The 27,406-nt window shown below is 39.8% G+C and overlaps 1 protein-coding gene across 1 annotated transcript in view; it reads left to right on the top strand.

Moving 5' to 3' along the window:
* Positions 1-26,249, top strand: part of LOC126765757 (uncharacterized) — a 38,384-nt gene extending 12,135 nt beyond the window's left edge. Inside the window, exons 2-3 of the mRNA XM_050483499.1 lie at positions 25,502-25,622; positions 25,706-26,249. Coding sequence (XP_050339456.1) covers positions 25,502-25,622; positions 25,706-25,886 — 302 coding nt within the window. The 3' untranslated portion in view covers positions 25,887-26,249. The remainder of the gene's footprint in view (positions 1-25,501; positions 25,623-25,705) is intronic.
* Positions 26,250-27,406: the final 1,157 nt, after the last annotated feature.

Below are 27,406 nucleotides of genomic sequence, written 5' to 3'. Positions count from 1 at the left end.
GACCCATTTCAAACTTCCGTACTTTTTTTAAAAGAAAAAACACAGAAACTACTAATTTAATGGTGATGTTTATTATCATTTGAAAGCACATTCCTTGGAATTAATTTTTTGAAGATTATCTCTTTCAAATGTTGGCCACGGTTACGCCTTAAATGGTCCATCCGTTGAGTTCAACTTTCGATGACTCGTTCGATCATTTCGACTGATAACTGGCAAATAACACGGGTGGTATTTTGCTCCAAGGGCTGAATCGAGGCGGAATTGTCCGCATAAACTTTACATATCCCCACAGGAAAAAGTCTAATGGTGTGATATCTCACGATCTTGGTAGCCAATCGACCAGCCCATAACGTTAAATTATCTGCTCACCGTAGTGCTCTCTCTCTAAATCCATTCACTGATGCGATGTGTGGGAAGAGGCACCATCTTTTTGAAACCTAATGTCGCCGAGATCACGAGCTTAAATTTCAGGTATCAAAAAGGTTGGTTATCATTTCGCTAAAAGTCACCATTGACAGTTACGCTCTCACCACCACCGGTCCATAAACAACACCAAGCCATTGTTTTTTCTTAATGAAATGCGACCTTTTTTGCTCGCTGAACAAAATTTTGCTCGAAAACTCTCCACGGTCTTCATGTACACTCTCAACTACGGCTGCTTTATTTTCTTCGCTGCATGCTGGACGTGGTTTATTCGGTCGAATATTATCTATTTCAGGCTTCCATACTAACATCCATCTAACATAATATAAAAATGCTTTTGTGCACATTCATCAAGGCATGTCAAGGCTCATTAACGTTACTCTTAACCTACATTAAATTTTTAAATAACTGAAAATAGAAAAGTATTAATATTACATTAGATATGGTATAAATGATACATCGAACAAATAACTCTCATAAATGAAATACAAATATACTTGGGTAGCCAAACAAAGATGGAATATATAAAAGTAATAACATTTAAGCGAACTAAATAAATTTCCTGTTGCGTTTATATGTACAAGAGTACAGTTATAAAAAAGAAAAATGTTAAAATCAGTTGCACCTGTGAAGGGTGCATCTTTTATAACATAAAATGGTATAAAAAGGATTGAATTTGATCACTCAGTGTGTATGACAGCTATATGCTATAGTCGCCCGATTTGGAAAATTTTTTTAAATAATTACTTTATAGCTGCGAGGGACAGAAAATCAACGGAAATTTCGTGAAAATATCTTGTCAAATAAAAAGTTTTGTCATACAAGAGCTAAGTTTTGTTCGTTCAGTTTGTATGAGAGGTTTAAGCTACAATTGTCCAATATTACCGTAACAACAAATGAGCAGCTTCTTAGGAAGCAGGACCTGTGCCTACTTTTAGATCGATACTTCAAAAACTGAGGGATTAGTTCGGATATTTACAGACAGGCTGGCATGGCTAACTCGAATCAGCTCATCATGCTGATCGATTGCAGCTATACAAAAACAATTTTTTTTGTACCCTGAACTTAATATATCCTAAGTTTGTCACGAAGTTTGTAACACCCATAAGGAAGTATCGGAGACCCTATAAAGTATATATATAAATGATCAATAGTTGTGCTGAGTCGATTTAGCCATGTCCGTCTGTTTGACTGTCCGTCCGTCTGTCAGTCTGTATATATACGAACTAGACCCTCAGTATTTAAGACATCGTTTTGAAATTGTGTAAACGCCATTTTCTCTTCAAGAAGCTGCTCATTTGTCGGAACTACCGATATCGGACCACTATAACATATAGCTGCCATACAAACTGAAAGATCGGAATCAAGGGTTTGTATGGAAAACTTTGGCGTTTGACGTGGTATCTTCATGAAATTTGACATGGATTACTGCTTAAGGTAATTACCTAATATCCGAAAAAATTGTTCAGATCAGATTACTATAGCATATAGCTTCCGTAGAAACTGAACCCATATAAGTAATTGCATATTTAATATATTGATAATTATCGCCTTTTTAATAATAAAAATTTAGTTTTTTTGTCAGAACTGTTTTGCACTCCTGTTTCACGCATACCTGTGATAATTATTCTCAGACTCCTTACTGAAAATATGTGAAAATATATGCCGAAAGTTTTAAGATTTTACTAATCATCAAACGTCTAGATATCAAGCTTTACATTCCACAAAATATCATGTTTTACTCAGTGTAAAATTCGTTTTCGTTTCAAAAGTAATTCGCATTGACTACTCAGAAATACCCAGATATCGGTACAGCCAACTAATGAAGATGAATAATAGAGTAAAACATCTCCAGTTCTTTTCTCAAAATTAAATCAGTGACTTAATTCTTCTTCTTCTTCCCTTTAATGGCGTAGACACCGCTTATGCGATTATAGCAGAGTTAACAACAGCGCCCCAGTTGTTTCTTCTTTTCGCTACGTGGCCACAATTGGATATTCCAAGAGAAGCTAGGTCCTTCCAACGGAGTAGAGGTTTTCCTATTCCTCTGCTTCCCCCGGCGGGTACTGCGTCGAATACTTTCAGAGCTGGAGTTTTTTCGTCCAGTCGTACAACTTGACCCAGCCAGCGTAGCTGCTGTCTTTTAATTCGCTGAACTAAGTCAGTGTCGTCGTCAGTGTGCTGATCGTTTCATCGTATGCCTACTCAGTCCGAAGTAGCACCTCTTGGCAAGAGTTATCCTGCGTTGGATTTCCAGGCTGACACTGTTGGTAGTGTTCATACTAGTTCCAAGATAGACGAAAGTATCTACGACTTCAAAGTTATATCCGTCAACAGTGACATGAGGGCCAAGTCGCGAGTGCGACGACTGTTTATTTGAAGACAGGAGATATTTCGTCTTGCCCTCGTTCATTGCCATACCCATTTGGTTTGCTTCCTTGCCCGATCTGGAGAAAGCAGAACTAACGGCGCGGGTGTTGAGGCCAATGATATCAATTGTACCTGCTCGTTTAAGTACTGCAGCTCGAATTACTTTCTCCAGCATCAGATTGAAGAAGTCGCACGAAAGGGAAAGGGAGTCTCAATTTGGTATCCCCGCAGAACTTATACGGCTGTGTAAACTTACGTCCGTCAGTATCAAGAAGTACCTCTCCGAGCCATCCAATCAGCATTGTCTCAAACATCCTTTGGTATCGAATGGCTCGGAGTGGTCCTTCCCAGTCCTGACGGAGGTTTTGGTGTTGTTCATCGTCAGTTTACACAGCCGTATTAGTTTTGCGGGGATACCAAATTCAGACATCGTGGAATAAATGCAGCTCCTTTTCGTGCTGTCGAAAGCAGCTCTGAAATCGACGAAGAGGTGGTGTGTGTCGATTCTCCTTTACGGGTCTTTTCCAAGAGTTGGCGCATGGTGAATATCTGGTCGGTTATTAATTTGCCAGCTCTAAAGCCACACTGATAAGGTCCAATCAGTCAGTTGACGGTGGACTTTTATCTTTCACACAATACGGTCGATAGAACCTTATACACGATGTTTAGGACACTTAAATTCCAATCGTTGGGCATGCTTTTGTCCGGCCATATTTAACAAAGAAGCTGATACATGCTCCTTATCAGTTCTTCGCCGCCGGCAATCAATCAGCCCCCGCCGCTTTGTTGTTCTTCAGGCGGGTAACTGCTACCGAACTTATTCATGGTCGCGCAATGGAAGGTCTGCTCCATCGTAATCGATTAAGAAATCAGGTTCACCTTCTCCTGGCCTTGTACTTTGACAGCCATTCAGCAGGCTGGAGAAGTGTTTCCTCCACAATTTTAGAGTACTCTCAGCATCGGTAACTAGATCACCTCTGGGAATTATACAAGGGTATGCTCAGGTCTTGAAACCTTCTGTTAGCCGCCGCATTTTTTCGTAGAATTTTCGAGCATTACCTTTGTCGGTCAGCATGTCAAGCTCTTCATACTCATGCATTTCGGCCTCTTTCTTTTCCTGTCTGCAAATGCGTTTCGCTTCCCTTTTCAACTCTCGTTAGCTATCCCATCCCGCACGTATTGTGGTCGATCGTAACGTTGCGAGGTAGGCAACCTGTTTTCTCTCCGATGCGACACGGCACTCCTCATCGTACCAGCTGTTCTTTTGCGCTTTCCGAAAACCAATGGTTTCGGTTTCAGCTGTACGTAAGGAGTTTGAAATGCCGTCCCAAAGTTCCCTTATACCGGAAAATCGTTCGGCTGTCTGTTGTTATTGCAGTTTCTCGACGTCGAACCTTCCTTGTCTTTGTTGGCGTGCGTTTTTTGCTGCACAGAGGCGGGTGCGAATCTTAGCTGCAACAAGGTAGTGGTCCGAGTCGATGTTAGGACCTCGGAGCGCACGCACTTCTAAAACACTGGAGACGTGTCTTCCGTCTATCGCAACATGATCGATCTGATCTTGATGAATTTTCTTATGCTGGAATTAAATACTACTGCTAACCATATTTTGGGTCGCGGCCAAGTCGATCAGCCTCAACCCATTTGGGGACGTTTCCACGTAGAGACTGAATTTACTGACCGTAGTGCCAAAGATAGCTTCTTTGCCCACCCTGGCGTTAAAGTCGCCAAGCACGATTTTGATATCGTGGCGGGGGCAGCTCTCATATGTGCGCTCCAATCGCTCATACAAGGCATCTTTGGTCACATCGTCCCTTTCTTCTGTCGGGGCGTGTTCGCAGATCAGCCATATGTTGAAGAATTTCTTTTTGATGGGGATTGTGGCTAGACGTTCATCAACCGGGGGGAATGACACTATTCGTCGGAGTCTCTCTCCCACCACGGGTGGTCTTTCATCCGAGGCTGATAGTAATTTTTCATTGGATGAGTTTTTGTACGTGGTGAGTCCCAAACCCAGCGCACAACCCTACGGAGGAGTTGTTTTGCCTTCTCACTTTAGCTTGCCTTCAAATAGATGTTCTTACGCTACTCAGAGGATACTTGGTCAATGACCGGAAGTCGTGAACTGCTTGAGCCATATGTAAAAGAATCGTTTCCGGCCACTCCCAAGTGAATGGCGATCAAAGAACTTTCCTCACTTGCGTGAACTTCTACACATGACTGCATCCTTCAGCAGTGACTTAATACATGATGAATTTAAAAGTAATAAAACAATGTCAAAGCGGTGGACGTAGAAGGATATTGTTTTAGCGAGATTTGTGGCGACTTTCCGAACTTAGTATGGCAAAACTGAAAGGTGATATATCTAATACAGCAATTACTGAAAGATACAGATTTTATGAAAGTTATAACTGATCTTGGAAGTGAATCGTGAGGAAAATTTGTGATCATCCTAGGTAATTCACCAAATTATAAAGAAAATGTGCAAAACGTGCTGGCATACTGTCAGACTCTATAAACAAATTTGAAGTAGATAGACTATCTCCGCAAACATCTGGATAAATTTCCTGATAATTATGGAAATTATAGCAAGGAAATTTTTTTTTAACTTTAACCCTTTCAATACGGATTTTTTAAGCAAAAAACTTTTTTTCATGCAGATTGGGGCACTACTCGAATGTGTTTGTTGTTTTTTTCTTTTTTGCTATTTTCTGTCATAATATTTAAATTGAAAGAAAACAATTTAATAATAATATTTTATTTAGAAATAAAAATCTAAATCAAAAACTTATTTTATTCAGTCAGTGTTTAAATTAAATAAAAATTACAAACCTATGTTATTTAGTCCCAGTATTCAAATTAATGAATTAAGTAACTAGTAAATAAATAGAAATAAGAAAATAATAAACAACAACAACTTATGCGTATAGAAAAATAAATTATCTCGTCTTCAATTAAATTTAAATTGTCTTTAGCACTATCTGAGTGAGTTGAGTTAAGCTGGCCAAGAAGCATACTTTCCAAGAGCTGTAGCACATGAAAATTTTAATTAGCTCTGCTCTCATACCGCTCCCAATTTTTTTGCTACCGGTACGCCAGAGCAGAGCACAGCCCTTCATTTTAGCTATTGCTACAGCTATAGTTTTTTACATTACAAAACTCCGAGCAGAGCAGAGCACATAATTTTACATAGTTCTGCTATGGCTCCCGTCAAAGTGAGAGCGGTAGCAATAGCATAGCAATAATTTCAGAAATTTTGCTGCTACGGAGTAGTAAACGAAAACCCTGATTGTATACAGTAATTTAGTAATGATATTCTATATATAATTAACATTTTTAACTTTTAAACGGAAAAAATATAAGAAACACTATTTAGAGATCGTTGTTAAATAAAAAATAAATTACCAGGTTGTCATGCCTAGCCCTGACAGTCTATTCCCTGCTCATACACCTTTCAGGGAGATATGGAATAAGAAGGAGTCGCTGGAGGAGAAAGCTTGAGAAGAGTGTAAGAGAAGCAATACTGCCAGGAACTATCTATTAACTCCAGTTTGAGGCTTCTCGATCAATGCAGCGTCTTGCAATTGAATTGAAACAAAATTTTACAAACGTCCTTTCTATCGTTGTCGGATAAATATAACTGTCTTTAATTACCATGCCAAATACGAGTATGAGCGCGATCTGTCAACCAGTTTGTTTACAGCAGCTGCTTAAGTCGGTACACCTCAGTAGTGCGTTGCGATTTTTACAATGTATAAAAATGTCGAACAAAGAATTTCTTTAAAATTTTGTATTTCTAACCAAAAATCGTTGCAAATGTTGGAAAAGGCTTGAGTGTATTACATCTGGTGGGAATTACTTTAAAAGCGACAAAATAAATTTTGATGAATAATTAAATATTTTGCGTTTTATTTACAATTTCTGGGTCACAAAATATTTAACGTTTTCTTTAAAATTTTTTGTCACAGTTTATGTGTTCAAATTGGCCTATTTCATGATGATTTCAATAAAATATTTTGAAATATATGATAAAGCAAGGTTTATATTATTCTCTAAATATTTAATATACATATATGGGCTTTCGGCTACGCTGGCTAGGTCATGTTGTCCGGATGGACGAAAACACTCCAACTCTGAAAATATTCGACGAAGTACCCGCCGGGGGAAGCAGAGGAAGAGGAAGACCTCCACTCCGTTGGAAGGACCAAGTGGAGAAGGACCTGGCTTCGCTTGGAATATCAAATTGGCGCCACGTAGCGAAAAGAAGAAACGACTGGCGCGTTGTTGTTAACTCGGCAATAATCGCTTAAGCGGTTTCTACGCCAATTAAGAAGAAGAATATGGGTTTTATAAACTCTATAAGTCTTATTATTTTTTCCTCATATTAAGACGTTATTTATAACCTTAAAATGCAAAATTTATTCTTCAGAATCTATGTCATCCCCCTCAAAGTAAACCTAAATGGCCTCAATACACTTGCGTCAACGTTTTTTCTAATACTCGAAACAGTTCCTGAAGTCAATTTACGGAATAGCTTTCCATAGGCTAGGTGATTCACGTTTAATCGACTTTCATTCGACTCCAAACGGATTCCCCGGAGCGGTCGTTTGAGTTTGCTGTATAGCCAGAAGTCACACAGAGCTAAATCAGGTGAATACGTTGGTTGTTGCGCGATAATGGTTGAAAATTTTGCGAAAAACTCATGCAAAATCTATGTACTATTCAACGGTGCATTATCGTGGTGCAAAAAACACAGCCCAAAATTCTGACCTCTTTTTATGAATAACTTAACGCAAATGACACATAACACTCAAATAGTATTTCTTGTTGACAGTTTGGCCGTGGTCGGAAGGAATTCAGAGTGCACCACACCTCGATAATCGAAAAAACTGTCGACACAACCTTGATTTTTTTCCTGCTTTGACGTGATTTTCTCATCTTCGGCTCGACTTTGTCACGGTAATCGGCCGACTCATTGTATGTTTCTGGGTCGTAAGCATAGATCTAAGACTCACCAACAGTAATAGTACGTTTCATGACATCTTGGTAGTCGGACGGCACTGTTGTACAGACGTTAACCCGACGCTGTTTTTCGAAAAACAGGAACCTCGTGCTTTCACTTTTCTCAGGGCCAAATTATGTTTCAAAATAGTTTTCAATAATTCTTCGGCTATTTCATCGATATCAGAAAGATTTATAACTATGAATCGTCGGTTTTCAGGCACCAATTCCTTTATTTTATTGACATGTTGATGTTGATGGCCGTCCTGGACGTAGTTCGTCGTCAACGCGTTCCCGATCCTCTTTTAATAATTTGTACCAACCAAAAATATTGCCCGTGACAAACAACAATCATCGAAGGCCTTTTACAACATTCTAAACATTTCGGTACCAGAAATTTAATTCCACTCACAAAATTTAATGGAACTTCTTTGTTGAAAAATTTTACTAATCGTAAAAATCGCTGAATGCACTTCATTTACTTCAGAAATGTAAGCGTATACTAAACACTAATGATTATTTTGATGTGTCTAAATGAAGCAAAAGAGTGAATTTGTCGAAAGAACGACGCGACGACAAAGCGTTACAATATCGTAATGTTAGTAGAAAATGCGAACTGTGCCGAAAAAGCAAACGAACGAACGCCGCTTGTCACCACTTTCTTTGCCGCTCTAACAGCTTATAAGCCATCGTAAAAATTTATGAGCAAGCCAACAAATCGCCGCAGATTTTTGCGAGCCGCGGAAATCGACAAAAGCTATGTTGCCACTTTTGTCTCTTTTTTTTTGTTTTGCGGGTATGCGGGTGTTGTTTTCGAGAAATTTCCTCGCACTCACCGTTCGGAATATTATATAAAAGAGGCAACACACAATTCCGCAAGAAATTTTACAAAATGTATTTTATTGAACTTTATGTACAATTTATATATTTAACTCGAATTATAAAATTGATGTTCGCACAATTGATGTTGGAGCTCGCGGGGAATCGCTCGGCTATCGTCAGCGGATCGCAAAAAGAAGAAGGAAGCCCAACTTGTTTCTCCGCCCCTTTTGTTCCCATTTTGCTGTGGTGGAAAATGCAGTGGTATTGTAGTTATGTGTGATGTGGATTGTAGGTGGTGTTGAGATGAGTGTGGTGTATGAAGCGTGTTAGTGACGTATATTATAATGCGGTGAGTGTAGAGTGTTGTTGATGTGGGATTATATGTTGTGTGGGGCAGGAGACTGAGGCTCATTTAGCCATCCCGGCCCCCTAGGCGAATATTTCAGCCTAGAAGTCGCTGCAGTTGCTGGAGCGTGGCTACAACGGTGCTGAGGCCTGAGGTGCGGCGCGGACGAGGCCTTTGTTGCTGGCGTCGGGTCGACGTCCCATTTTGTGGCCGCCAGATACGGGATGATGATGTGGTTGGCTCTCGACGGGACCGTGCATCCCGGCTTATTGGTGGTCGTCGTACTGCGCCACGGTGGTGGCCACCAGAATGCTGACCGATGTCGTGTCTGGTGGTTCGATGCAGCATCGTACGATGAGGCCACATACATATCTGGCACTGGTTTCCCGAAGTACACTCCTGGGTGGTGTAGGTAGGTGCCAGACAATTAAGGCAGTGGCCGTGTGCCTGGACGACGCGCAACCTTTGCTGTGGTGGCAATCCTTTAAAAAATGGCGCAGTGCGTCAACTGGTGCTGTCGACGACATATTGGGCACCTAATGCGCTGAGACTCTGCTGCTGATATGGGCGTTGACGGCAGTGCTGGCGTTCCACTACGAGGACCCCTTGATGTGGTGTTTCGGGAGCTGCAACTGGGGCTGCCACTTGGCGTGGCACATGGATAGTTGAACGAATGGTTGGCGTCGGAGTGAGCATGTCTGCATCCATGTTTATCTGTATGGAAGAGTGTTATTTTAATTACAAATTTGTTGCATAGAGTGGATATGGCTATGGTATGGCTGCCACGTTGTGGCAGAAGTGGATCGTCAAGTTGATAGAGCATTAGGTTGTTTTATTTGTTATTTTAAAATATTTATTATATCGGGTTTATTTGACGGTTTTATCGTTTACGTTTCGATGGTATCGGCAGTCGGTAAAAAGCATAGTTTAACGCGCGGTCTGGTTAACTTTCCTGATTGCGTACGGAGATCCACTACGCGAATATGACCGTCGGAGCCTTGGTAAAGCTTCTCTATGCGGCCAAGCCGCCATTCGGTAGGGGGGAGATATTCGTCATGAATCAGGACACAATCTCCAATCTTTTGCGCATTTTCTGTAGTTTTCCATCGGTACCTCTTGTGGAGGTCCTTGATATAGTCTTCTTTCCATCGGCGACTGAAATTGTGATGGAGAATTTTAATACTTTCCCATCTATTTAGTAAGGATAGCGACTCCGCGCCTAGCTCAGGTGTGGCCAGAGTTAGGGCTGTGAAATCAGAGGGCTTCGATTTTAGTTAATAATGTCGTGATTTCTTCATAATTAAATTTGTAGCTGCCAGCTAGCTTCTTGAAATGAGATTTGAAGCTCTTTACAGCTGATTCCTATAAACCACCCATGTGAAGAGCGCTTGGGGGTATAAATTGCCAATTGATACCTTGGGGGGCGTACTTTTGTACGATGTCAGGTGACACTTGTTTAAAGAAATCCAGAACTGTTTTTCTGTGGCTCGTTGAGCTCCAATGAATTTTTTGCCATTATCGCTCATGATTTTTTATGGGAAGCCACGACGAGCGACGAAACGAGCAAATGCCGCGAGAAAAGCCTCTGTCGTCAGATTAGTACATAGTTCAAGGTGTACTGCCTTTGTCGTGAATCATACAAAGGCAGCCACATAGCCTTTCATGAGAGTCGGAGACCTTAGCATGGACGCCTTTATTTGAAAAGGCACCTATGGTGGTGAACGGCAGAGCGAAATTACAGCGTTCAGGTAGAAGTGCTGCCATAATCTTCGTTCGCATTTTTTGCTTATGCATAGTGCAGATCTTGCACATGAAAATCCATTTCCTGATTTGGGGCTTCAAACGAGGAATGTAATACTCTTGGCGTACCATATGTTGCATGAGGCGATGTTCGGCGTGTAGCATTAATATGTGGATGTAATTCAGGAATAATGTGGCAAACGGAGACTTCTCAGGTATGATTATGGGGGGGCGTTCGTTGTATGTTAGGCTTGAGTTAACAAGCCGACCATTGGCACCAAGCAGACCTTACGTGTCAAGAAATGGGTTTAGAACTTAGAGTGAGCTCTTTTTGTCAATCGGCTTCGATTCCCTTAGTAAAGACATATCGCGGCTGAAGTAGCGCGTTTGGGTTGATGCGATAAGAGTGACCTTTGCTTTTTGTAAGTCTTGATGCGTCAATATATCGCATTGGGGGCAAGTTGCTCCTTTAGCTTTAAGTTTAAGCCGCTCTAAGAACTTGAGCATATAGGCGACTACTCTGAGCGCTCGGGGGAAAGATGAAAATCCTTCAAGGATGTCATTATCATCCAATATCGTGTGATAGGTGTCGATTTTTCGACTTTCGGGGGCAATAATGTTGCGCATTGGCGATTGTGGCCAAGGATCGGGAGATGCTGTTAACCATCGGGGGCCATTCCACCACAGGGTGGCGGTGGCGAGGTGCAGGGGCTTAGACCCTCTTGTACCTAGATCAGCAGGATTGTCAGCACTGGCTCCAAGTGGCTGATCCTACTAGGTCAAGTATTTGCGACATTCGATTAGAAATATAGGTTTTCCACGCGTGTGGTGGCATTTTTAACCAAGCTAGAAGTATTTCGGAATCGGACCATAGATATAATTTGTATTTCGCCATGTTTAAGTGGGTCTGCACCATTGAAGCTAGTTTTGCTAGTAGCAGAGCGCCACAGAGTTCAAGTCGTGGAAGGCTTAGCGTTTTTAGAGGCGCAACTTTTGCTTTTGCCACTAGTAGGTGGCTTGTAATTGCGGTATCGCTTTGTGTGCGCACATATGTATATAGTGGCACAATATGCCTTTTCAGAGGCGTCGCAGAAACCGTGTAGTTCCACTTTGTATTCGGGGGAATAGTTTACCCACCGTGGAATTTATATCTGCGAAATATCAGTCAGATTATTAGCGAACTGGGACCATTTTTCTAAGCGAAGAGGTTTCACTTGTTCGTCGCAGTCGGTTCCGTCTAACCATAATTCTTGGATCAGGATTTTCGCTTGTATAATAATTGGCGAAAGCCATCCTGCGGGGTCGAAAAGTTTTGCCACCGAGGATAAATTTTTTCTCTTTTTATTGGATGCCCAGTGTTTTTGTTGTACTTCCCTTTTCTGATATAAGGAAATTAATATCCAACAAATTGTCGTTTGGTAAATTTTTTAAGATATTTGGGTGATTAGCTGTGATCTTTTTTAGGGGAGACCCTGCGGTGTTGAGAGCCTTTATCCTTGTGATAAGGACTCGTATGCTTGTGGCTGTGGCTCCCAGACAAGATATCGTTTACATACGTTTGTGTTTTAAAGACTTGTGTAGCCAGAGGAAATTTTGACTTTGTGTCTTCTGCCAGTTCGTGGAGTGTACGGATGGCTAGATATGAGGCACAGTTTACGCCAAAGGTAACTGTTTTCAATTTAAAGTCGCGTAGTTGACTATTGGCAGAGTTTCGGAAAAAAATCCGTTGAAAATCTTGATAATCTTTATGAACAATTATTTGTCGATACATTTTTTCGACATCCTCATTGAATACGTATTTGTACATATATACGCCAATTTAATATAAGGAGCATTAAATCTGGTTGGAGCGTGTGTCCCGTAAATAAAATATCCTTTAGGGAATTCCCCGAGCTAGCGGATCTCGAGGCATTAAAGACAACTCTTACCCTTGTGGTTTTTTGTCAGGCCTTACTACTGCATGATGTGGCAAGTAGAATGAATAATATTTGCCTTTTATGATTTTTTCGCATGGGCTTACTTCCTCCATGTGGTCTAAATGGAGGTATTCTTCTAAGACACCGTCATAATCTTGTTTAAGCTCACTTTTTCAAAGTTTGTTTTTTTTCTATACTTAGAAACTGCTGTATTGCAGAGGTGCGAGAGTGGCCTAAGGCAAGTCTGTCTGGAAATTGTTGTTTTAGTGGTAGTCGTACGACATATCGACCATTACCTCATCTAGTAGTTGTGGCTTTGTAAAAGTCTTCACAATACTGATCTTCTGGTGTTGTAATTGAAATGGGGGGGAGTTCTTCTGACTCCCAAAATTTTCTCAATTGTGAATTGAGGTACTCGTTTGAGATTTCCTCAACTTGAGTTGTCATTGTTGTGACTGGTTCCGCAACTAGTCCACTTAGGACCCAACCGAAAATGGTATTTTGCGCCAGAAGTGCTTTCGAAATTTTTTCAACACCTTCTGGTATAATTTGTGATAAAAGGTCGCTGCCTAATAGAAGGTCTATTTGAGCGGGGGTGTTGCAGTTGGGATCTGCTAGATTTAGGTGTGTAACCTTTTGCCAATGCTTGCTATTTCTATGATAGCTTGGAAGTATGTTCGTGAGTTGCGGTAAAACTATTGCATCTGCTTGAATGCGCTTATCTGCTTGGGAGGAAATTAGGGTAATGGGACAGATTTTATTTGAGTTTTGTACTACTCTTCCGCCCATTCCTGTAATTTCATAACTGGCTTGTTTTGTTGGCAGTTTTAGCCTATTTTGTGCCCTAGACGCTATGAAAGATCGTTGTGATCCTTGGTCTATTAAGGCCCTGAGATTAAAAAGTTGTCTCGATGAAGACAACTGCTGTGGGTAGTAGTACCCTACTTTGAATATCGCTGTGCAGCGTTTGAGTTTTTAATGCCTTAGATCAGCATGGTGTCTCTTGGCAAAATTCGGGATTTTGTGTTTCGGGAGTTGCGGTTGCAACTAAACCCGTGGCTCTTTTTGAGAAAGTGCTACTTTGGGTGAGTTATTCAAGTGCAACATTGAATGATGCCTTTTTTGGCAATACACGCAGTTGAATTTGCTTTCGCCATTATTAAGATTGTGTGAGGGGGACAAGCAGTTTGTACAGAGTCTTTTTGATCTGACAAAGTTGTCCCTTTCTTTACTTTTAGCTTGTGCCCTCCTTTACACAGGTTACATGACGTTTGTTTAAATTGTTCGGATGTGAACTATTGGTTTTTAAAAAGGCTTCTGTTTAAATTGTTGTTGTTACTAGCTTGGGGTCTAATGAAACATCGATTTAGGTCGTGTTGGACGTTTTTAGTTCTGACCGTTTTTTTATCTACCCTTTCCGCAATTTCATATTGGGTAGTTAAGAAATCTTTCATTTTTTGCCACGTTGGGCATTTTTTTCGTGATGAGTGCGATTGCTTCCACAAAAGCAACGATTTTTCTGGTAATGCCGCGGAGCATATGTTTACCAGTATGGGGTCCCAATTGTCTGTGGGAATATTCTGTGTCGATAGAACCGACAAACAATTTGAAACAGTGGACTGAAGTTTTATGAACTCTTCACTTGTTTCTTTCTAATATTTTGGTAAATTCATTAATATGGTCACTTGTTTGTCGACCAATATTCTTTCATTCTCGTATCGTTCTTTTAGAGCTTCCCAAGCCAAATTGAAATTATTGTCATTAAGAGCGAACTGTTTTACTATGACGCCTGCTTGACCTTTTGTTTTGTATCGGAAGCGATACAATTTTTGCGCTTGTGATAATTTAGGATGGTTTATGTAGTGAAATATATTTTAGTAACAATAAATTAATAAAAGTGAAATATATTTTCCAGTATAAGTTCAGATGAATGATGATGATGAACCCGAAAACTCTTTTACGTAGATAAGAGTTTTTATTTCCTCATTAACAATTATTTTATTGAAATACGCGTATGTCGTTTTACGTAGTTTTTTTTTGAAATATTTAAGCAATATTATAATAAATATATTGTAATTTTTATATGTGTGTATATATATACTATATATATGTTTTTTTTTGTTTGCGGACCTATTTGTGTGCACTCTCGTAATTACAGCCGTCAATACCCTTTGTGTATGTGCCTGGTCTGTATTTGATGCGCTATAATATAAATAAAGGTATAAAGTGAAGACAAAAGGAAATGTTTGCCAATGTAAATATATATATTTGTTGTTGTACCGGACCGTTTATGTTTTTTCAATAATGTCAGATACTTACTATTTTTAAATTCGATTATTATATATCTAATACTCCCCTATGGTACATAGTACATATGTATATTAAAGTATACTTATATAATGTTTGTATCGTTTTTATACTCTCGCAACAATGTTGCTAAGTTGCTCTGTTCACATAACGGTTGTATGTAAGTCCTAAAACTAAAAGAGTCAGATATAGGGTTATATATACCAAAGTGATCAGGGTGACGAGTAGAATTGAAATCCGGATGTCTGTCTGTCCGTCCGTCCGTCCGTGCAAGCTGTAACTTAAGTAAAAATTGAGATATCATGATGAAACTTGGTACACGTATGTCTTGGCTACATAAGAAGGTTAAGTTCGAAGATGGGCAAAATCGGCCCACTGCCACGCCCACAAATTGGCGGAAACCGAAAACCTATAAAGTGTCATAACTAAGCCATAAATAAAGATATTAAAGTGAAATTTGGCACAAAGGATCGCATTAGGGAGGGGCATATTTGAAAGTAATTTTTTTGGAAAAGTGGGGGTGGCCCCGCCCCCTACTAAGTTTGTTGTACATATCTCGGAAACTACTATAGCTATGTCAACCAAACTCTGCAGAGGCGTTTCCTTCAGGCATTTCCATATACAGTTCAAAAATGGAAGAAATCGGATAATAAGCACGCCCACCTCCCATACAAAGGTTATGTTGAAATCACTAAAAGTGCGTTAACCGACTTACAAAAAACGTCAGAAACACTAAATTTTACGGAAGAAATGGCAGAAAAAAGCTGCATCCAGACTTTTTTTTAAAAACTTATGGACCAAAAACCATATCTCAGGAACTACTCAACCGATTTCAATGAAATTCGGTATATAATATTTTCTTAACACCCTGGTGACATGTACGAAATATGGGTGAAATCGGTTCACAACCACGCCTTCTTCCAATATAACGCTATTTTGAATTCCATCTGATGCCTTCTCTGTATAATATCGGGTGATTTTTTAAGAGCTTGATAACTTTTTTTAAAAAAAAAACGCATAAAATTTGCAAAATCTCATCGGTTCTTTATTTGAAACGTTAGATTGGTTCATGACATTTACTTTTTGAAGATAATTTCATTTAAATGTTGACCGCGGCTGCGTCTTAGGTGGTCCATTCGGAAAGTCCAATTTTGGGCAACTTTTTCGAGCATTTCGGCCGGAATATTTTATCGACAAATTTTGTTCAGCGATGAGACTCATTTCTGGTTGAATGGCTACGTAAATAAGCAAAATTGCCGCATTTGGGGTGAAGAGCAACCAGAAGCCGTTCAAGAACTGCCCATGCATCCCGAAAAATGCACTGTTTGGTGTGGTTTGTACGCTGGTGGAATCATTGGACCGTATTTTTTCAAAGATGCTGTTGGACGCAACGTTACGGTGAATGGCGATCGCTATCGTTCGATGCTAACAAACTTTTTGTTGCCAAAAATGGAAGAACTGAACTTGGTTGACATGTGGTTTCAACAAGATGGCGCTACATGCCACACAGCTCGCGATTCTATGGCCATTTTGAGGGAAAACTTCGGAGAACAATTTATCTCAAGAAATGGACCCGTAAGTTGGCCACCAAGATCATGCGATTTAACGCCTTTAGACTATTTTTTGTGGGGCTACGTCAAGTCTAAAGTCTACAGAAATAAGCCAGCAACTATTCCAGCTTTGGAAGACAACATTTCCGAAGAAATTCGGGCTATTCCGGCCGAAGTGCTCGAAAAAGTTGCCCAAAATTGGACTTTCCGAATGGACCACCTAAGACGCAGCCGCGGTCAACATTTAAATGAAATTATCTTCAAAAAGTAAATGTCATGAACCAATCTAACGTTTCAAATAAAGAACCGATGAGATTTTGCAAATTTTATGCGTTTTTTTTTAAAAAATTTATCAAGCTCTTAAAAAATCACCCGATATATACATTAGGAATCAATGCTGATAGCGGAATTAAACTTTACACAAATACGGTATTTGAAAAATATGTAAATGACGGATAATGAAATCTCGATTATCACTTTATCATGCGAGAGTTAGAAATGTTCGGTGACACCCAAACTTAGCCCTTCATTGCTTGTTACGTTCTTCCGTTGTTGTAGGCGCGATGCGAATCAAAAGGAGAGTTCACCATGCGCAAGTGTTCACCTCTTTATGCTTTGTGTTTTTTTTTGCTTTAACTTCGTACAATAATACGACGTTGTTATTAGTTAATATGTATGAATGTATGTTCGAATTTATTATTTCTTTAATTTCTCTTCTTGTCTTTTTATTCTGCCTTCTGCTTATTTATTTTAGATACATATACTACTGCTTACTGTTTTGAGGAACAGAAGGAGTATTGCGGAAAATGTTGCAAGTAGAGACTTCAAATTAGATTGTTGTTTGATTAGCTTGTTATGTGTGCTGGTAACACAGGGGTAAGCAAATAGGCAAATACAAGTTTTTTTAATGTTTTATATATATAGATGATATATATAATTAAATTTTTCCCGGTTTGTACCGTTTAAACGGATTATCTTAAATATAAATACGTTTGTTATCATACATGAGTACATACATATAATAAATAGAAATGAAAAACGATACACTTACTTTATCTCGCCTCCAGGGAGTTTTTTGGGGGAAAGTATGTTTTTGGTCTGTTATGCCTGTGTGCTCCGGTTTTCCTGTTGTGTGTTGTTACTATGTTGTATTAATGGTTTTTGCCCGATCGCGCCAGAATTATTAGATCAGAAATGTATTAGATTATATTAATCAGATTTTCACTTTAACTTAATTTTGTTTTTTTTCTTTTTCTTTCGTCACTACAGTCGTTTGTATTAAAATTTGTTTTTTTTTTGTCCTATAGTGCCTTTCTGTAGGCTCGAAGGACCATGTTGTTTTCGAGTAATTTCCTCGCACTCGCCGTTCGAAAAATTATAGAAAAAAGGCAACACACAATTCCGCAAGAAATTCTACAAAATGTATTTTATTTAACTTTATGTACAATTTACATATTTAACTCGAATTATAAAATTGATGTTCGCACAATTTGTAAAAGTTGTGTGGGGCAGGAGACTGAGGCTCATTTAGATAGCGGGGTTGACACTTTTTCCTTCCGGAAGGTACATCAAAAAGTTGTTCAATTTATGACTTTTAGCAGTATATATAACAGCGAGCCCATGTTATCACCGATAAGTGATAATATCGTAATTCTATTTTTTCTTTATTGACGAAGACACCACTTACGCGTCAATTAGAGATTCCAAGTGTAGCCAGGTCCTTTTTCACGTGGTCTTTCAAACGGTGTAGAGGTCTTCCTCTTCTTTCCCCCTCGGGTACTGCGTCGAATACTTTCATAACTGGAGTGTTTCCAACCCTTCGGTTGACTTGAACTAGCCAGCGTAGCAGATGTCCCTTAATTCGCTGAACTATATCAATGTCGGCGTGTAACTCGTACAGTTCATCGTTCCATCGAATGCGAATGCCAATGTGCAAAGGACCATAAATCTTCCTCAGAACCTTTCTCTCGAAAACTCGTAACATCGACTCATCAGATGTTGTTCCATGCCTCTGCACCATATAACAGGACGGGAAGACTTATAGAGTTTTGTCTTTGTTCGTGGAGAGAGCTCTTTACTCTCAATTTCCTACTCAGTTCAAAGTAACACCTGTTGGCAAGAGTTATTCTGCATTAGTGTTAATACTGGTTTCATGTTAGGCGAAATTATCTACAACTTCGAAGTTATGACTGTCAACAGTGACGTGAGAGCCAAGACGCGAGTGCGAGTGTTTGATGTCAGGAGATACAAGTATTTCGTCTTGCCCTCGTTTACTACCAGCTCCTTTTCGTGCTGTCTAAAGCAGCTTCGAAATCGGCGAAGAGGTGCTGTGTGTCACTCATCTTTAAATCCACACTGATAAGTGTTGACGGTGAGCTTTAATGTTTCAAACAAAACGCTCGGTAGAACCTAATATGCTGTTTTGAAGAGGCTTATCACATGGTATTTGACACAGATCGAATCCAATCTTCGGGTATGGTTTCATCCAAACATATTCTACACAGAAGCTGATGCATACTCCTTAGCAGTTCTTCGTCGCCGCTCGGCCGCCAATCTATCGGCTCCCGCCACTTCAGATGGGTAATTGCTTTCTAAATTCTTAATGGTCGGGCAATGTATCGTTTGTTAAGAATTAACAACAAAAAATTTATTAAAAATCTAATAAATTCAACAAAATATGCTCTCTTTACAATTGTATGCTACAAAAGTAAAACTTATACTAACTGTAAATAATTTTAAATAACGCAAATAATGTGAAATTTGATATAATTTTGTTCAAACACAAAATTTTTTTTATATAAATAAAGAACCACAATTCACTTACAAAAACAAAACAACTATGGGTGTAAATTTAAAGCTTAATATATAGGTATGTTTATATAGTTAATAATGTTATTTAAAAAAAAACTATTGGGAGCAAAAATTACAAAGAACGTTTCATCTGTCCCATCCTTTCAATGTACATACCTGTTCTTCTAAAGTGTCGTCGTTCTAATACTCTTCAGGAAGTTAAGCAGCTCGGAAAACACTTTCTAATAATTTCTCGCTTACTGCAGCTATCCCTTTATTAATGGATTAAGCTTCTGTCAATGAGAACCAAGGATTTATGAATAGCGTAAGCCACTTCTACCTCGGCCATCCATTTTTAAACCTAGTGAGATAACGTTAACTTACTCATTTCTGTTTACGCTCTTAGACTTTCATTTGTACAAGCATTCGGAGCAACTTCAACAGCTCAGTTGGTCTTTAAGTGTACCTCATAAGTTCGAAAATGAATAAAATAAATGACCCAAATCAAAAACCGAATAGTTTTAAATTCTTTGGCTTTCATGGAATCTCTTAAACGCGGACAAATCGTTTTACCGTATCTTTCCATTGGTATAAAATAGCGTTATTAAACGGAGTGTTTCCACCAATGTCTTTGATTATTTTCTGGATCGTTTTCAGAAGATTTAAGTTTGTAAAAGAAACTTACATTGGTACAATATCCAGGACACAATGATATAATTTATGATTATAACTGCTCATTTGTCGGAACGGCCGATATCGGACCACTATAACATATAGCTGCCATATAAACTGAACGATCGGAATCAAGTTCTTGTATGGAAAACTTTCACATTTGACAATGCATCTTCACCAAATTTGGCATAAATTATTTTTTAAGGCAAAAATGTAATCTCTGAAGAAATTGGTCAGATCGGTTAACTATAGCATATAGCTACCATACAAACTGAACGATCGGAATGAAGTTCATGTATGGAAAACTTTCACATTTGACAAGATATATTTACGAAATTTGGTATAAATTATTTTCTAAGGCACCTATGTAATCTGTGAAGGGTATATTAGCTTCGGTGCAGCCGAAGTCAACGTTTTTTCTTGTTTTGACATTAAACTATAGTACGAGTATATTCAAAATTATGCGTCCAGTTAATTTTGACGATCTTATATTAAGTATATAGATAGTATTGACGCGATTTTATCTATTTTTTGCCAATACCACATAAAATTAAAAAGCCACAGGCTAATAATATGCTCCCAAGGTTTCATCAAGGTTCCTCACATTCAATCACCAACCATTTGGAGTGAAGTCAGCCCGCTATTCGAAAATCCTATATTAGTTATATGGAGGCAAGGTCACGTTGTCGCCCAATTTTATCTATTTAGGCACAAACAAACACCGTTATAAGTGAAACTCCTTCTCTCAATTTTATTAAGATCGCTCAGATATTGGCCGATATATGCGGTATAAAGTTCCCAGAAGTTCGAAATTCTTTATGTTGGTATATGGAGGCTAAAGAAAATATTGATCCGATTACCCAATTTTAATACACAGATATAATAGTATTAGGAAAAAAAATTCTCTGAATTAAATTATAATCTCACACATTGGTCGATATTTTCTGTCAAAAGTCAGTTTTGGTCCGAATTGGCCAATTTTTGATCATAAGGTTGTATGAATATCGTTATATTAATTACTTCTTGATTTGTACGTATATCGGAAAGTAAAAGAAACAAAAGGAATTTAAACTTGTGTTATATGGGAATTATGCGTGTTTGTGAACCGGCTTCGCCCATTTTCATCCTGTGACATAGAAATATTAAGATAATGTTATTTACCGAATTTGATTCAAATCGCTTGAGCAAGTCTCGAGATATAGGCGGTGCCGCGCCCATTGTCCAATTTTAATACCGGTTGTTATAAGGCTGTCTAATACCATATGGGTGGTAAAATTTACTGTCGCTGGAGTTTTGGTTATTGATTTATCGCGCTTTCAGTAATTTTTAATACTACCGATATATGGGGAGTGAGCGGAGTTATGGTCCGATTTGATTCGTTTCAACACTGTAGGTAGGGGCTAGTATAGAATTTATCTGGAGCGAATTTGGTAATTTTGGCTTGAACAATTTGAGAGATATGTACATTAAACCTACTAGTGGGCGGGGACTGAGAGGATGGAGTCATGTGTAGAAGTTCACGCAAGTGGGGAAAGTTCTCTGACCGCCATTCACTTGGGAGTGGATAGAAACGATTCTTTTACACATGGCTCAAGCAGATTACTGCTTCCGGTCTTTGACCAAGTATCCTCTGGGTAGCCTAAGGACATCCGTTCGAAGGCTAGCTAAAGTGAGAAGGCGAAACATCCCCTACATAGGGTTGTGCGCTGCGTTTGGGACCCGCCACGTAAAAATCAGTACCAATGAAAAAGACAAAACAGCCTCGGATGAGAGACCCCCCTTTTGATGACGACCATGGCAAACGAAACAAGGACTACGATATAAGGGCATGCACCTGGAATGTCCGGACCCTTAATTGGGAATGTGCCGCTGCCCAGCTGGTTGATGTCCTCGCGAAAATAAAGGCTGAAATCACCGCGGTCCAAGAAATGCGATGGACAGGACAAGGACAGAGACGAATAGGTCCTTGTGACCTTTACTACAGTGGCCATATAAAGGAGCGCAAGTTTGGTGTTTGATTCGTGGTGGGAGAGAGACTACGTCGCCGAGTACTGTCATTCACACCGGTGGATGAACGTCTAGCCACAATCCTCATCAAAGCGAGGTTCTTCAACATATCGCTGATTTGCGCCCACGCCCCGACGGAAAAGAAGGACGATGTGACGAAAGATGCCTTTTATGAGCGCTTGGAGCGAACCCATGAGAGCTGCCCCGCCACGATGTCAAAATCGTGCTTGGCGACTTTAACGCCAGGGTGGGCAAAGAAGGTATATTTGGCACTACGGTCGGTAAATTCAGCCTCCACGACGAAACATCCCCAAATGGGTTGAAGCTGATCGACTTGGCCGGGGCCCGAAATATTGTTATCTGGAGTACTAGATTCCAGCATAAGAAGATTCATCAATCTACCTGGCTGTCTCCGGATCGAAAAACCACCAACCAGATCGATCATGTTGTGATAGACGGAAGACACGTCTCCAGTGTTTTAGATGTGCGTGCGCTCCGAGGTCCTAACATCGACTCGGACCACTATCTTGCTGCAGCTAAGATTCGCACCCGCCTCTGTGCAGCAAAAAGCGCACGTCAACAAACACAAGGAAGGTTCGATGTCGAGACGCTGCAATAACAACAGACAGCCGAGCGATTTTCTACTCAGCTGGCACATCTCCTCTTTGAGAGCATTCGTCAACAACTCATTATAAGGGAACTTTGGGACGGCATTTCAAACTCCTTACTTACAGCTGCAACCGAAGCCATTGATTTTCGGAAAGTGCAAAAGAATAGCTGGTACGACGTGGAGTGCCGTGTCGCAGCGGAGAGAAAACAGGCTGCCTACCTCGCAACGTTACGATCGACCACAACACGTGCGGGATGGGATAGATACCGATAGTTGAAAAGGGAAGCGTGACGCATTTGCAAACAGAAAAACAAAGAGGCTGAAATGCGTGAGTTCGAAGAGCTTGATAAGCTGGCCGGTAATGCTCGAAAATTCTACGAAAAAATGCGGCGGCTTACAGAAGGTTTCAAGACCGGAGCACACTCTTGTAGAACCCCGAAGGTGATATAGTGACCGATGCCCAGAGCATACTTAAAATATGGAGGGAACACTTCTCCAGCCTGCTGAATGGCAGTAAACGCACAACGCCAGGAGAAGGCGAACCCGATTCCCCAATCGATGACGATGGAGCAGACGTTCAATTGACCATGAAGAAGTTCGAATAGCAATTACCCGCCTGAAAAACAACAAGCGGCGGGGGCCGATGGATTGCCGGCCGAGCTATTCAAACACGGCGGCGAAGAACTGATAAGGAGCATGCATCAGCTTCTTTGTAAAATATGGACGGACGAAAGCATGTCCAACGATTGGAATTTAAGTGTGCTATGCCCAATCCATTAAAAAGGAGACCCCACAATCTGCGCCAACTACCGTGGGATTAGCCTCCTCAACATCGCATATAAGGTTCTATCGAGCGTATTGGGTGAAAGATTAAAGCCCACCGTCAACAAACTGATTGGACCTTATCAGTGTGGCTTTAGATCTGGCAAATCAACAACCGACCAGATATTCACCATGCGCCAAATCTTGGAGAATCGACACACCACTTCTTCGGTTTCAAAGCTACTTTCGACAGCACAAAAAGGAGCTGCCTTTATGCCGCGATATCTGAATTTGGTATCCATTCAAAACTAATACGGCTGTGTAAACTGACGTCGAGCAACAATAGGCAATTGAAAAGTAAAGTCCTCTCTCGACGAACAAAAGCTAAACTCCATATGTCGCTCATAATTCCCGTCCTGCTATATGGTGCAGAGGCTTGGGCGATGACAGCAACCGATGAGTCGATGTTGCGAGTTTTCGAGAGAAAAATTCTGCGAAATATTTTTGGTCCTTTGCGCATTCGATGGAACGATGAGCTGTACGAGATATACGACGACATTGACATAGTTCAGCGAATTAAAAGACAGCGGCTACACTGGCTAGGTCATGTTGTCCGGATGGATGAAAACACTCCAGCTCTGAAAGTATTCGACGCAGTACCCGCCGGGGGAAGCAGTGGAAGAGGAAGACCTCCACTCCGTTGGGAGAACCAAGTGGAGAAGGACTTGGCTTCGCTTGGAATATCCAATTGGCGCCACGTAGCGAAAAGAAGAAACGACTGGCGCGCTGTTGTTAACTCGGCTATAATCGCGTAAGCGGTGTCTACGCCAATTAAGAAGAAGAGAATCTGAAAATGAGAGAGCGTGCTTTACTGGGGCGAAATTAGTATGTGGCATGTTAATTGTATGTAGTATTGGCAAAAATAAATATAATTCGGTCGATACTACCCCCAACTCCCATATGCTTCATATATATGGTACTACATATGAAATTTTTTTTTCTAACAAACCTTATATCGAAAATGTAGGTCAGTGCATCAGCTGTTATATAGTGATATAACCAGAGGATTGCAATGCAAACACATATACGAGGTATGACAATTAAGAAATGAGACTGATTCCATAACAGCCGTATATTTGAAAATTATTCTACAACTCTGCCATCCCCTTCAAAGTAGTCCCCTTGGGCAGCTATACAGCGATTCCAGCGCGTTTTTCATGCTTCGTAACATTTCTGGGACGCTTCGACTGGGATGTCCGCGAGTACTCCCGCCTGGATGTCCGTAATCGACTCAAAATAGGTTCCTTTGACCACCGATTTTGTTTTAGGAAACAAAAAAAGTCACAGGGTGACATGTCGGGCGAATAAAGCGGCTGTTGCAACACGGCGATCCCTTTAGAGGCCAAATACTGGGACACGCTGAGAGCGGTGTGGCACGGCGCGTTGTCGTGATGAAGGATCCCCGGTGCAACGAATTCTTTGTGGACGATTCCACGGCTATCAAAAAAGGCAATAATCATCGTTTTCACCTTCGACTTGCTCATGCGAGCTTTTTTCGGGCGGGGGCGCACGGAAACAACCATTGTGAGCTTTGGCGTTTGGTTTCTGGGTCGTATTGGAAAAACCAGCTCTCATCGCCTGTAATAACTCGATCAAGCAGCGTGGCATCGTTTTTTACTTGTTCCAAACAGTCTTCTGCGACGGTCATTCGATGCTGCTTTTGCTTTCGTTTTTCCATTTTCGTGACGAGCACTACAAACACACGTCTACTCAACTTGACGCAGCAGGCGAACTAAACAAGCTAGAGCGATGGTACATATATCAAAGGAGAGGGAAGGGATGCGGAAAAAGAGAAAAGGAATTTCAAGGTCACAGGTTTACCACAAGCGCGGCAATTAAATCAGTCTCATTACTTAATTGTCAAACCTCGTATATACATACATATATTTATCGTTTTGCACCTTAGGGTATTTCTCCGGCTTTGGTTCTTGCAAGTTGCAAGCGCAAGAGCATAAAATGTTCGGTTGCACCTGAAATTAGTCCGTCTTTACATACTTAGTTAATATAAAATTTTGCCAACACCTGAAGTTATTTCCAGAGCTTTTGTACTTGCAAGTTGCAAGAGAATAAAATTTTCGTTTACACCCCAACTTAGCCCTACCTTACGTTGTTTGTTTACTATTTTCAGATTTCCCTGGAATGTGTTTTGCTTCCACACGTTGTGCTACTGTCGAACCTACGAAGACATGGGAGCTGACACCCTTTTGCGGTCGCTCAACTTGTGTTCTGAACGAAGAAACCCCATCCAAGTATTATTTATTTAAAATTAATAGTTATTATTTTAATAATTTCAATATCCGTTTTCATAATTTTCACTCTTTTTTCATTCCAGGTTATTGGAGTTGGTAGAAGATTGCGGCCCACTACCGTTAGCGAATGATAAATGCAAGCTGGACACTGAAAAAACAAACAAGACGGCACCTTTCCCGTATTGCTGCCCTATCTTCACCTGCGAATCTGGTGTTAAACTTGAATATCCTGAAATTCCAGAGGAAGAAACGAAAAAGGAATAGTTGTTTATAGACATGGGAATATTTTGTTGTGGTTAATAAATCACAACCATGGATCGATTACGATTTGCATGCATTTGTCTGCACCTAGCGATATAATCATAATTTGACATTAATAATCATAATTTGATAATACAGTAACTCAAGGAAATATCAAACGTACCAATTGTATTATACCTTAAACGATTTTACTTCTTCCCTCTTTTGACATATTTGCCAATTTACATGCAATCTACAATATATTGTACATGTACATACAAAAACATTATTATCTTTATAATTTCAATTAAACAGAAAACTTTAAGTGTAATAGTATCTGTCTCCTAAAATTTACTCTTAAAAATATGACAGCAATGAGAAACTAAACCAGTTTTTGGATATTTCACTACTATTGCTTTACATACATATAGTGTTATAGCGGGATAACAAGCTTTTAATGGGCTTATTAATTAATAAGAAAGTAAATTTGTATTATCAACAATTATATTAAATAGGAACAAATTATTACAATTTCAACTATTTATACGTACTCGTATATGAAGGCTGCGTTAATGTAGTTCCGAATAAAGTAGATGAACTTAAAATTGGCCAAATATCAAAATCAAATAAAACAAGTAAGAAAGCACTAAGTTCGGGTACAACCCAACATTTTATACATTTGCAGGAATTAAAGCCAACACCTAAAGATATGAAACGTCAACATGAGGATCGGACTCTAATCAATTTTATATACATATATGGAAGTAAACGACCCGATTACGTCTATTAACTATTATCATGCCACATACTAAAAATATGTTCCCTGAGTTCCATTAAGGTACCTCACATGCAATCACCAATCATATGGAGTAAAATCAGGCGGATGTTCAAAAATCCTGATATTATTTATATGGGTGCTTCGTCAAGATTTCGTCCAAATGTATCTATTTTAGGCATAAAGATACATTATCATGAAAAAAACACATTTTTAAATTAGATAACTCCAATATTGACGGATATATTCGGTATATAGTCACCTGGAGGTTCGAAAGTCCTTATATTAGGTATGTGGGGGCTCGGGGCTCCCTGAATTTCAATTGCATATCTCCCGCATTGACCGATATTTTAGGTCAAAAGTCAACTATAGAAACTGAGGTCTACATATTCGGTACCTATGGGCTTGAACCGTCTTGCTAGGATTTGATCTATTTTGGTGATAAGGTTGCATACTTTAAAGTAACTATAAGTGCGAAATTTTATTCTGTTATTATAATTCCTTCTTGATTTGTCTACTGGAGGGTGAAAGAAACAAATACAATTTAAAATGTTCGTATATGGAATATAGGCGTGGTTATAGTCCGATTTCGCCCATTTTCGCACTGTGACATAGAAATACGTGAAGCATGCTACGTACTAAGTTTAGTCCAAACCGGTTGGCCGGGCCCGTAGTATATAATTCCACGAAAAAGTGGCGGTGCCACACTCATCGTCTAATTTTTACACCGGTTCCCATAAAGTTCCCTAATACCATCTCGGAGGTAAAT

This window comes from Bactrocera neohumeralis, unplaced genomic scaffold, assembly GCF_024586455.1.
Source record: "Bactrocera neohumeralis isolate Rockhampton unplaced genomic scaffold, APGP_CSIRO_Bneo_wtdbg2-racon-allhic-juicebox.fasta_v2 cluster11, whole genome shotgun sequence".
Lineage (NCBI taxonomy): Eukaryota > Metazoa > Arthropoda > Insecta > Diptera > Tephritidae > Bactrocera > Bactrocera neohumeralis.
Note: the sequence above shows the minus strand (reverse complement) of the source record. Positions and strands in the feature narration are given on the sequence as shown.